Consider the following 13015-nt stretch of genomic DNA (forward strand, 5'->3'; position numbering starts at 1 on the left):
AGAGGTGTGGTTCAAACATCTGACCTGACCAATCAGCAGGGGTATCCAAATACTTCTGACCAAACAGTGTGGGAATTACCCATGCACCACTGCACATACGTAAGAAGAGTGCTTGAAGGTCAGTGTTAACCCCAACTCTGATCTATGCAGAACAGAAAGAGGAGACCAACCTAACCCAGGTGGGACACGTCTCTGTTCCAGGAGACCAACCTAACCCGGGTGGGACACGTCTCTGTTCCAGGAGACCAACCTAACCCGGGTGGGACACGTCTCTGTTCCAGGAGACCAACCTAACCCGGGTGGGACACGTCTCTGTTCCAGGAGACCAACTTAAGATCACTCTAATTACATCTGATCTCAACCCACATGTGCCCCCCCCACATCTTTGAACATTATAGTTCCGTAATTTACACACCCTCGTACCTGGACATGCCTGATCTGTTCTCTCTTTCTGCCGAGGTACACCCACACCTGATGTCACTGAACCTCAACCCGTCTCAGCTGCCATGGCTCCTCCCACCTCGCCCTGATGTCCCCCTGCTGTGGCCCACCACACCTCCACCCCAGCCAACTACTTCTCCGTTGCCCTCGATGGACGTTCTCTTGAGGGATGGGTGTCGGACATGCGGACACCATTGGGACAGGACTGGGACCTCTAGAAAACCGGACTAGACATTAATTGCTTATTTTCTTCAATTGTTTATTTATTTTTCTCTTTCACTATTTACTTTGTTCCCTATTGTCTATATTGTTACTATTGCGGTGTCTGTTGTCACCCAGAGGAGGATGCCCTCCCCCTGTGAGTCTTGGTTCCTCTCAAAGTTTCTTCCTCATCCTCTAGGGAGTCTGTCCTCACCGCTATCGCTTGGACTTGGACATTTGTAAAGCTTCTTTGTGACAACTGCTGTTGTGAAAAACGCTATGTAAGTAAATTTGATTTGACATACACCCACACCCCCACAACCACCCTCCCCCACACACACACCCACACACACCCCCACCCCCTTTTCAGCTTTGTCCTTAACCCTTAAGAAAAGTGACTGTCATCCAGTCGGTTTCTACATTTCCTGTATTTCAACGTTCCAAAGGTTCCTGATCCATCGGCGTTTCTCCCTCCCCTGGGCAGCGGAGCGGAGAAAGAAGGCGGACAAAAAGAGGGCAGGAAAAGCCCCGAGGATGCAAAGCTGGCGGTTCTTTTGGCGTGAGAGAGCACTTCATCCTGGTCCCCAGAAGCCCGGCACAGGTGCGATGGGCACAACCTCCAAACGTCTCTGCAGCCCAGATTTATATCAGGCCTTATCTTTACAGCCATGGCAGTTACGGGGAATCGGTGAGTCATTTATGGGTGGCCCTTACGGCAGATGGAAGGGGGGTGCACTCCACAGCTGCTGGATGGAGTGATTGGAAATGTACGCACCATAGCCTAAAGCACACAGCATTTAGCAAAACAATTGTGTGTGCGTGTGTGTGTGTGTGTGTGTTGTGCACTACTGATAGAGAATGGGCTCAATAAATTGCTTATTCTTGACAGTGGTGCATTTTAGGGTTTGTCTTTTGTTAGGATGGTGTGTGGTGTACAGTGGAGTCATATGTACAGTGTCTAATCCGGCCAGATTCCCTGTTTCTCCAGTGGAGTCATATCTACAGTGTCTAATCCGGCCAGATTACCTGTTTCTCCAACGGCCCTCTGAAGCCCAAATTAGCAGCCATACGTTGGGCCTGGTCATCTCGAACACCTTCAAAAATATCTATGGTTTCCTGTGGAGAGAGAGAGCGAGAGAGAGAGACACAATGAGACCTAATCTGACAAAGTAGATGTTCATATTGAAACGTGTGTGATTACACAGTAGCCGCCGACAGCCAACTCTAGACCAGAGAAGAAGACAGACAGGGGGATCCACACAGAAAAGTCATAATCACAGAGGCACTCTCACTGGGGACGTCGGAGCCGAGAGGACACGTCCCACATTTCAGACACGGACGAAGACACAGGACTGTAGCTCTAGTGCTGCGGTAAACTTAAGCCACGTGTGCATTCTCTCACAATAACTCACACACACGTACACACGCATGTAATGTTTATTTATATACACAAACACTGCAAGGAAACATTAGTAAATACATGCACACAACTCCCCCCACCATCACAGAGACCCACGCCTAGAGAATGAATGAGTGAGTGAATGGATGAGTGTGAGAGGATGAGGGTGGGCGTACCTTAAAGATGAGTTCGGGTGTTCTGTCCGCGACCTCCTCAATGTCCATCCCCCCCTGAGGACTTCCCACCATCACGGGTCCGTTACACGAACGGTCCATCAGAATCGCAAAATAGGTCTCCCTGGAGATGTCCAGAGCCTCGGCCACCATCACCTGACACACACACACGCGCGTCAGAGTCTGTCCTACACCACTGTGGACACCGTGGTCCTTCAGTCTATGGAGCGGTGTCCAACATCTCCTACATCTACTACACATCTACTACATACTGGTTCCGACATCTACAAACATCTACAAACCAGCTGGGACTGATCCACACTGACTCAGAACATAGGATCGTGTCAATCAGTCCTCAGGTGTAACCCACACCAGCATCAGACCCACAGACCGAGGGGACACGGAAACTTTAAGACCACGTAAAGACCGGGGGGGGGGGGGGGGGCAACCAACAAATGATTACTGATCATTATTGATTATTACATCTTTAGAAATTGTCTTAATTTTATTTTCCTTTATTGATTACTGATAATCTCTTATAAATATCTTTATTCCTAGTGCACCACTCTGATTGATTATCGGAACGCTCCTCCTCCCGCTGTTCATGTGGTACGGCCCGCCGCGTGCTGTGGGAGCTCTTCGTCTCGCCTGTAACCATGCCCATGTTCGCACATACCTGCACACGGTTTATCGCGTAATGTCTGTGTGTATTTAAACCACTGTGAGCGTGTGCATCGTTGTCGGTCTTTGTTCTTGATTATGTTCACGTTAGTGTTGCACGTTACGTTTCTAAGTGTGTTTAATAAACGTCTGTCTCCGTCGAGGGAGCTGGTGTGTCCTACTGCTCACCCTGCGGCACTCGGAACATTACAAGAGAAAGATTATGTTTATGTCTGTCTTATTTAGGATATGTTTACATTTCGCTTATTTAAGATATGTTTATGCCTGTGTTTCTGTTAATAGTTTTGGCAACAGTGTATTTTATAACATTCATGCCAATCAAGCACTGATAACTGAACTGTGAGAGTGAGAGAGAGAACAGAGTGGAAGGAGAGGGAGAACCGTGTTTGTAGTGAAACTGGGACATGGCCATATTAGATTATGAACTCCTGTCGTCGTGGCAGTCGTCTTGTGGTTTCCTGTTTGCGGTGACGGAGACTGACGACGCGTTCGCAGCGTCCGAGAGGCCCTCAGACGGGCGGGGCCGATGTATTGTCCACTGACCACAGCCTCCACCCGCCGGGATACAGAGCCGTGGCACAGGGACCGGGCAGGGGGCAGATTGGAGTGGCTTTGAATAACAAAGCTAACGGGACTCCCAGGAGCTGAACTATGAACCGAGTTACAAGAACCAGACAGGAATGCGGGCGACGTGGTGGGTCTGTGCTGAGGTGCTTTCTAACTCTCTCTCTCTCTCTCTCTCTCACTCTCTCTCTCTCGCTCCCTCACTCTCTCCATCTCTCATGTCCGAGTCCGTCCTCTCCTGGTTTCTCTCCAGTCCTCCGAGACACCTGGCTCTGGAACAGTTAGAGGGCACCAGCGTGTGCATTGAGGACAGGAAGTGAGGCGGGATGTAAACAGGAAGCTAGGGTAACGTCTTGCACCAAGAAACTGAGAGAACAAACGCTCACAGCCAAGGACACGGAGCTTTTATTACATGCAAACGAAGGCTGGTGTGTTTTTCATTTTTCAGCACTGCAGAGGAAAGTGTGTGTGTGTGTATGTGTGTGAGAGAGTGAGAGAGTGTAAAAGAAAAGCAACCCCAAAGGTGGAGACCCTCTTGCTGTGGCGTGGTGGTGTTGTGTGGACGGCGTGCACACACACACACACACACACACACACACACACACACACACACACACACACTTGTGGAGCTTTACAGGGCACCGTATCACAACAGGTTGATTTTATTTACAAAACCAAACGCTGCCTCAGAACAAACAGAGAAGAGGCGAGATGCTGAAATAAAGACATGAATATAATAATAATACTAATACTGTGATCTTTGTTCTGCTTCCTGTCACCCCTGAGGGCAAGTGTGTGGGACAGGACACTCACTGTTTTAACCTTCACACCCTCCTTAGGCGTCTGTTTGGTGGTCAGGTGGAAACCAAGCATTTTACTGGCCAGATCTCCCACCACTGCAGGGCTGAAACACAGGACACACACACACACACACACACACACACACACACACACACAGACACACACAGACAATGGCTTAATGCAGAGCTACAGCTAGAATAGCAATGATGATACAACAGGAGCAGATCTGCGAGAGAGAGAGAGAGACAGAGAGAGACTTTATTTAAGTCTTTTTACTGTCTGTTACTAATTCATTACAGACTAAAACACACACATTAATACACAAGTAACGCGTTATATTACACGACTCAGTCAGTTCAGTTCAATTCAAGCCAGGCAGGTTGGCAAAGTTGCACCATGTGCAATATTACCAACGCACAGAGAGTCTGTTTAACTGGCTCAGTGTGTTTATACGTGTACTCATTCTTCAGTCCATGGGCAGAGCTATACAATGAGGGCCATGAAAAGAAAGTTAGAGAGAGCAAGAGCGAGCGAGCGAGACAGAGAGAGAGAGAGAGGGAGAGAGAGAGAGAGAGAGAGAGAGCAAGACAGAGAGAGAGCGAGAGAGAGAGGACGATAAGTCTATTCCTCCTGAAGAGACCAGGTCAGATTAGACACTCACTCTTTGGTTAAGTGCACTCCACCTTTCAGGCCACTGTCAAAGAGTCCTTTACCTCGGCCACCTGCCAAAATCTGAGCCTTCAGTACAATCTCCTTAGCATCTGAGAGAGAGACAGAGAGACAAACAGAGCAGAGCTGAAGGGCGGGAGACATTACTCGCGCTGGACACTGCCATGGAGACCAGAGGAACAGGTCTGACATGCAGCAAAAGGTGACGACATTGTTCAGGAGTCTCTGAGGAGCCGAGCGCTGGCCTGGTCTCCTCTCACACGTGCTGCTGCACCTGCACACCACGTGACCAAACACACTCGGGGACTCAGAGCGGAGCAGCAGTGCGAGTTACACCACCAGCATCCAGCACAGCAAGTCCAGTATGTATTTAGGCCAATCAGAGTTCAGGTCCCAACATGGTGCATCTGTAACATTATAAATATGTACTACAGTGTGTGTGTGTGTGTGTGTGTGTGTGTGTGTGTGTGTGTGTGTGTGCGCGCGCCATCTATATGTACTACAGTGTGTCTGTGTGTGCGTGCACCATCTATATGTACTACAGTGTTGTGTGTGTGCCATCTATATGTACTACAGTGTGTGTACCATCTTTATGTACTACAGTGTGTGTACCATCTTTATGTACTACAGTGTGTGTGTACACCATCTATATATAGTAGTGTGTGCACCATCTATATGTATTACAGTGTGTGTGTGCACCATCTATATATACACTATATGTACTACAGTGTGTGTACCATCTATATGTACTAGTTTGTGTGTGTGTGTGTGTGTGTACCATCTAAATGTACTACAGTGTGTGTGTACCTTCTATATGTACTAGTGTGTGTGTGTACCATCTATATGTACTACAGTGTATGTACCATCTTTATGTACTAGTGTGTGTGTACACCATCTATATGTATTAGTGTGTGTGTGCACCATCTATTTATACACTATATGTACTACAGTGTGTGTGTGTGTACCATCTATATGTACTACAGTATGTGTGTGTACCTTTTATATGTACTAGTGTGTGTACCATCTATATGTACTACAGTGCGTGTGTACCATCTATATGTACTACAGTGTGTGTGTTGTGTGTGCGCGTGTACCATCTATATGTACTACAGTGCGTGTGTGTGCACCATCTATATGTACTACAGTGCGTGTGTGTGCACCATCTATATGTACTACAGTGCGTGTGTGTGCACCATCTATATTTACTAGTGTGTGTTGTGTGTGTGCACCATCTATATGTACTACAGTGTATGTGTGTGTGTGTGTGTGTGTGTGCACCAGCTATATGTACTACAGTGTGTGCACTGTGTGCACCATCTATATGTACTACAGTGTGTGTGTGCACCATCTATATGTACTAGTGTGTGTGTGCGTACCATCTATATGTACTAGTGTGTGTGTGCGTACCATCTATATGTACTAGTGTGTGTGTGCGTACCATCTATATGTACTAGTGTGTGTGTGTGTGTGTGTACCATCTATATGTACTAGTGTGTGTGTGTGTGTGTGTGTGTGTGTACCATCTATATGTACTAGTGTGTGTGTGTGTGCACCATCTATATGTACTGCAGTGTGTGAACCATTTTTATGTCCTACAGTGTGTGTACACCATCTATATGTAGTAGTGTGCGTGCACCATCTATATGTACTACAGTGTGTGTGCGTTGTGTGTACACCATCTATATGCGCTAGTGTGTGTGTACCATCTATATGTACTAGTGTGTGTACCATCTATATGTACTACAGTGTGTGTGTACCATCTATATGTACTACAGTGTGTGTGTACCATCTATATGTACTACAGTGTGTGTGTACCATCTATATGTACTACAGTGTGTGTGTATCATCTATATGTACTACAATGTGTGTGTGTACCATCTATATGTACTACAATGTGTGTGCCATCTATATGTACTACAATGTGTGTACCATCTATATGTACTACAGTGTGTGTGTGCACCATCTATATGTACTGCAGTGTGTGCATTGTGTGCACCATCTATATGTACTACAGTGTGTGTGTGCACCATCTATATGTACTACATTGTGTGTGTACCATCTATATGTACTACAGTGTGTGTGTGCACCATCTATATGTACTACAGTGTGTGTGTACCATCTATATGTACTTCAGTGTGTGTTGTGTGTGTGTACAGTGTGTGCATTGTGTGCACCATCTATATGTACTACAGTGTGTGCATTGTGTGCACCATCTATATGTACTACAGTGTGTGCATTGTGTGCACCATCTATATGTACTACAGTGTGTGCACTGTGTGCACCATCTATATGTACTACAGTGTGTGCACTGTGTGCACCATCTATATGTACTACAGTGTGTGCACTGTGTGCACCATCTATATGTACTACAGTGTGTGTATACCATCTGTATGTACTACAGTATTTATCTGACACTTTTATCTAAAACAACTTACAATTATGACCGAACACAACTTGAGAGTTAAGGGTCTTGTTCAGCGGCCCCAACGGTGGAAACTTGGCAGTGGTGGGACATGAACCGGCAAGCTTCTGATTACTAGTCCAGTACCTTAACCACTGAGCCACCACTGAGCAGAGAGAGCGCAAAGACCCAAAGGCTCAGGGCCTGAGACGCGGTCGTGGCCAAAGAGTGGAGACCTTCCCTCCACCATGGGAAACCAGGCGGCACTGCACACATCTATCCACAATAATTCGTTTGGACACTTGGACACACAAAGGCAGCCTTGATTAACAACAGGAAATTTTAACCGCCACACCACGGGCCCCGAAACACCACAGTCCCTAAAACACCACACAGTCCAGGCCACACAAATCTGAAGGAAAACCAGGTCACGGGGACCTTATTTGCCCTCAGAGCGAACAGCTTCACTACAGCACAGGGGTCAGAGGCGAAGCATGGACACCATGTGCAGCTGGATCTGTGCAGGGATTAAAGGATGGAGAACGTACTGCACATCTGATACACAGAGAGAGAGAGAGAGAGAGAGAGAGAGAGGTGGAGGAGATGCAGAAAAGGACCAGAAAGATAAGGGCAGGTGAAATATTTTTGAAATCTATGTCAACGGTGCTGCAGTGTACCGTTTTAGGTATATGAAATATGGACAGCCAATGGGGTAAACAGTGTACATGCTCCCACACGTGAGAGAGAGAGAGTCAAACTGGACCAGAACAGTTTCAGAGGCGTCTGTGTAAGCAGTAATCTGGGTGAAGATTCTAACAGCATTTAAACAACAAAATTCTGTCCTTCCTTAATGGACACGGCACCCAGAGAAAGAGTCAAACTGGCTTCCCTCCAAATCATCAAACTATTGACCGCATCTACACTTTGCACACCCTGATCAGACAATGTGTTCATCCAACCAAACATGGAGAAGTCTGCAGAGTGGAGTCGGGGGTAAAGCGTGTGGCGTCATCAAATTGACGTACTCTGAAAAAGAAAGGCGCTGTAAGAGCTGGCGACACGTGGAGAGTTCTTCGCTCAGAAAGGTGGCGTGAGGCAGGGCTGCAGATTGAGTCCTACACGGTTTAACGTCTACGTTACTGAGCATCTGGAACAGTCTGCAGCCCGTGGTCTCGCGCCGCAGGACGGAGAAGTAAAGTTCCCGTAAAGTTCCCGCTCTACGCAGGCGACCCGGTGCTGCGGTCCCCGAGTGTACAGCTGCACCTGGACCTGCTGGAGCGGTACGGCCAGAACTGGGCCTCAGGAAGACAAATATTATGGTCTTCCAGAAAAAAGTCCAGATGTCGGGAACACAGGTACCGGTTTACCGTGGACAGCACCAGTCAGGAGGAAATATTACAACGACATTCCCTCTCAGTCTGGTGTAAACGATCTGACAGTGTGATCCAGAGGTGTGGGGTCCACTCACTGAGCACTGCTACACTACATGGGACAAACACCTGACAGAAACCCTACATGCTGTAGATCAATACTTAAAGTCCAAAGGAAAACACCAACCAACGCATGAAGGGCAGAATCAGGCCTGATTTTAAACTTACAGAAAAGATTCCCAAGTCCCTAAATTTCTAACCCTAACCCTGAGTAGAGTCCTCTCAGTCCACTTGTCCTGAGACTCTTCGTCCCCAAACAGGCTGTGATGAGAGGGAGGGAGGGAGGGAGAGAGAGAAAGTGAGGGAGGGAGGGAGAGAGAGAATGCACCAACTTCTACTCCAGTACAAACTACTCAGCAAAATCCCTAGAATTACCACCTAGTGTTCATTAGCACCCAGCTGGTCTTAAACACTGTAGGTGTTAAAGGAGACACAAGTATTTTCTTCCAAAAATTGCTTTTCACATTATGAATTACAGATTCTGTACTAAATCTATTTTAAACATGGCCGCCTCCATGTGGGAGACCTGCTCTGTGGAACATAAACTGACTCATTAGAGGACTACTGCACAATCTGAGCTACACTTTATAGAAAAGCATGTAAAAATAAATGAGTTCCATAAATATTGTTTACTACTTTTTGGTGGTTAAAACAAATTATTGCTCCTTTAATTCCACGGTTGAGATTTTGTAGTTTAGTCCAAATGTTAAATGAAGCACAATTATAACCCACATTAGTGTACTGGACAGTTTAGACAATCAAGGGCATTTACTGATTGATTGATTGACCAGACTACCGCCTCGCCCTCAAACTACAACCCCACCTTCAAGCTACGGCCCCGCGGCCCAAACCGCAGCCCCACCCCCAAGCTACAGCCTCACCCCCCAAGCTACAGCCAATCCCATTGTAGCTGAGGCCTCTTGGAAGTATCCAGGAGGAAGCCAGCAGCCACACGCCGCGGGAATGAAGGATGGGGCTGATGTCAGAGTGACACAGACGTGGCCACCAGGACCAGGCTCGTCTGGGCCAGAGGTCCATCACACGCGCTGAAAGAGCGCAGTAGGGTTGCCATGGATAGCCGAGCCCACACCACTACTGGCAGAGATGAGGGGAGACACGGAACTAATAGAAAAGCAGCAAGAATGAGAGAGAGAGAGAGAGAGAGAGAGGGAGAGAGAGAGGGAGGGAGAGAGAGAAAGAGAGGGAGGGAGAGAGGAAGGGATTGATGGAGAGAGAGAGAGAGAGAGAGGGATGGAGTGAAGGAGAGAGAGAGAGAGAGGGATGGACTGATGGAGGGAGAGAGAGAGAGAGAGAGAGGGACTGATGGAGAGAGAGAGGGAGGGAGGGAGAGAGGGACTGATGGAGAGAGAGAGAAAGAGAGAGAGAGAGAGAGAGAGAGAGAGAGGGGGGGAGGGAGGGAGGGAGAGAGAGAAAGAGAGAGAGAGAGGGAGGGACTGATGGAGAGAGAGAGACAGAGAGAGAGGGACTGATGGTCACTGAATTTCAGCAAGAACAGAACAGATCGCGTTTACTATAAGACTAGAGTTCAGCCTTAATTATCCAAGCCATGGATGTGACCCTCAAAACATCTACGCCATCAACGTCCACGTTGCCATGCCGACATGATCCAAACCGTCAAAGGCAACAAAACCTCAGGGGTTGAGAGGGTTCAGAGGCTAGTGCCTAGTGCTGGTGACCTGTGACCTCTGTCGCTGGAAGGAGGGGACAGAGCACCTGGCAGGACCCCGCCGACGTTCTCGCGCTGAGGAGCGCGTGAGACACTACGAGTCACCACACAGCCTCCAGAGTGCACAAAATACAGGCAACACTACAGAAGCCCTCCGAGAAACAAGCAAACAAACAAAGACTAACAAATAAATAAGTAAACACCCCTTTTTGCTACTGCAAGAATCATTAACATTCTCTTCCCTTAAACCTCTCTCTCTCTCTTTCTCTTTCTCTCTCTCTCTCTCTTAAGGACACGAAAGGAAAATTTAACAAGTCCCCACATCTCCTCTGGCATCATAAGTAACTGGGGTAACACAGAAATCCCCAGGCAAGCAATTTCCAATTAATGAGCTCAAATTAATTGTAAGGCTTAGTCACCGATAGGCAGCGGCGTTCTTGGCTGCCGGTTCCCCCTCCGCCTGCTGCCTGCTGTCTCGCTGTCCCCGCGCAGCCGGCGGAGACGCCTCCTTGGGGACCAGGACTAATATCCGACACAGCCGTAGAAGCGGATCGCCGAACAGGCCGACAGCGCGAGGGAGACGGAGAGAAGAAAGAAGGAGAGAAATATAAAGAACAAAAAAGAGACGAAAGGAGGGGGGGGGGCAAAGGAGGGAGGAATATGCAAAGGCGACGTTTGGAGGAAGGAAACAGGACGGCTCAGAGCTCACGGCGCCGGCCGCTCGCCCGGGAACGTTCCGAGCTCCACTTCGTACAGGCTGCGTGAACCGGACGGGGTTCCGTGTTCAAGCCCCATCTGCCACAGGAAGCAGAAACGTACCACCAATCAGGTCGCTGCTCTCTGACACAGACAAACGGAGCTACAGACGGACAACCGGTGCCGGGCCCCCGCGAAAATGAGGTACCGGCAAAATGACCGATCCCGGCAGTGCCCTCCTGCAGGACACGCACGCCCCAAGCCATCCGCGGAGCTGCAGCGTGCGTGTGTTAGGAGAAAGGAGACCATGGCAACGTGAGCTGAAGTCCCTCACATGTGAGGCGCTTTCATGTCAAGGAAGCACGACACCGAGAACTCGCAGATTTCCCACTAGCTTAAAACCATGCGAATGAAATGAATTTAAATGAATTACATTTGCAAGACAGAATGAAAAACCTTCTGTGTTTGGCGAGAGGACAGAAGGGGTTCCTATTTCCAAAACACTAGACCTGCACACGCACCCCCGTGGAGGTCACCGCCGGGCATTCTGGGGGTCACGGATAGTTCCGGACCCGGACGGTTGCTCCCTCTCGCCCTCAACGCGGCGCGGGCCGGAGCAAAACAAAAAGCCGCACCACGGAGATGACCTACTTAAACCCCGACCTCGGGTGGGTACCGGCACACACGCAAACCACACTAATCTCCTTCCCAGAAATTCCTCGCCGGGCACGATGGCCTCGGAACGGAAGCTTGTGCCATTTTGCCATGGCTAACTCTGCTGGGGTAGGTCCTTACAAGGGTTGCAGTGATATAAATCGGATTAGCACAGTTAAAAGACCAACAACAAAAACAGTGGTTGACAAAATAATCCGCACACTACAGCACGAACCTGTTTTCTCTTTTCACAGCTTCTAGTACTGCAAAAAAGTATTAAAACACCACTTACAATACAGTCTAATCAGACTAATATATTGCAATTAATGCAAAACTGCAGGACAATAATGTGTAAAGCTTTTTGGTGTGAACGATACAAAGGGCCATAAGCGCCTGTGTTGGGAACAGCAGCTGAAACAAACACTTACAGCCTCCCAGACACCAGTGGCGCGCTTAGAACCGTCACCGCCGTGACTGGCAAGGCAGGGAGACGCAGAGACGTTCACACACCTGAAGCTGCGTTCACAAACCAACCCACACGCACCTCAGCAGGATCACACAGCGCTCACACGGCCGCCTCGTAACTTGGTCGTGTCAGAATTGAATCTCCTGTCATCCCTTGAAATTGTCTGACAATTTTGCCATCGGCCCTTATCGACAGACGGGAATCTCGTTGTCTCTCCGGTTAAATTTTTTCGTGGATGTTTGCGGGCGTTTTTTTTTCTCCCGTTTTAGCGCCCTGTCGCGTGATGGGAACATCGTCGGCATGTCACTCGCTTGCTGTGAATCTGCAGCACAGTGACCCATCCTGTTGACACACGGACTCAGTCACCTGTACTCTACACTAGGAAGCCAACAGGATAAAGTCTGTTTAACGTCCGATACAACTGATTCGGACCTTTGTGTTCTCAAATACAGCTCCTCTGGGGCACGCCTAGAAACGTTCAGGGTTGCAGTGCGCGTCTGATTGGACAGCACTGCCTCCAGCCAAGCCCCGCCTCTAGCCAAGCCCCGCCTCCAGCATCTAATCTTGCTGTTTTGCTCAGTGGAAACACAAAAGAACTTGATAAGTAAGCCCAGAGCCTGTATGTGTGTGTGTGTGTGTGTGCGTGCGTGTGTGTGTGCGTGCGTGTGTGTGTGCGTGCGTGTCTGTGTGTGTTTGGACTTCACCCGTCACGCCGCCTCTGACAGCAGAGGTCTCGTTCGGCCAGTCCACCG

At 48.6% G+C, this 13015-nt stretch overlaps 1 protein-coding gene across 2 annotated transcripts in view; it reads right to left on the bottom strand.

The window, feature by feature from the left end:
* The window catches only part of suclg2 (succinate-CoA ligase GDP-forming subunit beta), a 74705-nt gene that overhangs the window by 35046 nt on the left and 26644 nt on the right, over positions 1-13015 (bottom strand). For both annotated transcript variants that reach the window (XM_035520438.2, XM_035520439.2), the window contains exons 3-6: positions 4922-5021; positions 4273-4363; positions 2218-2370; positions 1669-1758 (exon numbers count right to left, since the gene is read on the bottom strand). In XM_035520438.2, coding sequence (XP_035376331.1) covers positions 1669-1758; positions 2218-2370; positions 4273-4363; positions 4922-5021 — 434 coding nt within the window. The remainder of the gene's footprint in view (positions 1-1668; positions 1759-2217; positions 2371-4272; positions 4364-4921; positions 5022-13015) is intronic.

The sequence above is a fragment of the Electrophorus electricus genome, chromosome 22, assembly GCF_041902795.1.
Source record: "Electrophorus electricus isolate QZ-2024a chromosome 22, ASM4190279v1, whole genome shotgun sequence".
NCBI lineage: Eukaryota > Metazoa > Chordata > Actinopteri > Gymnotiformes > Gymnotidae > Electrophorus > Electrophorus electricus.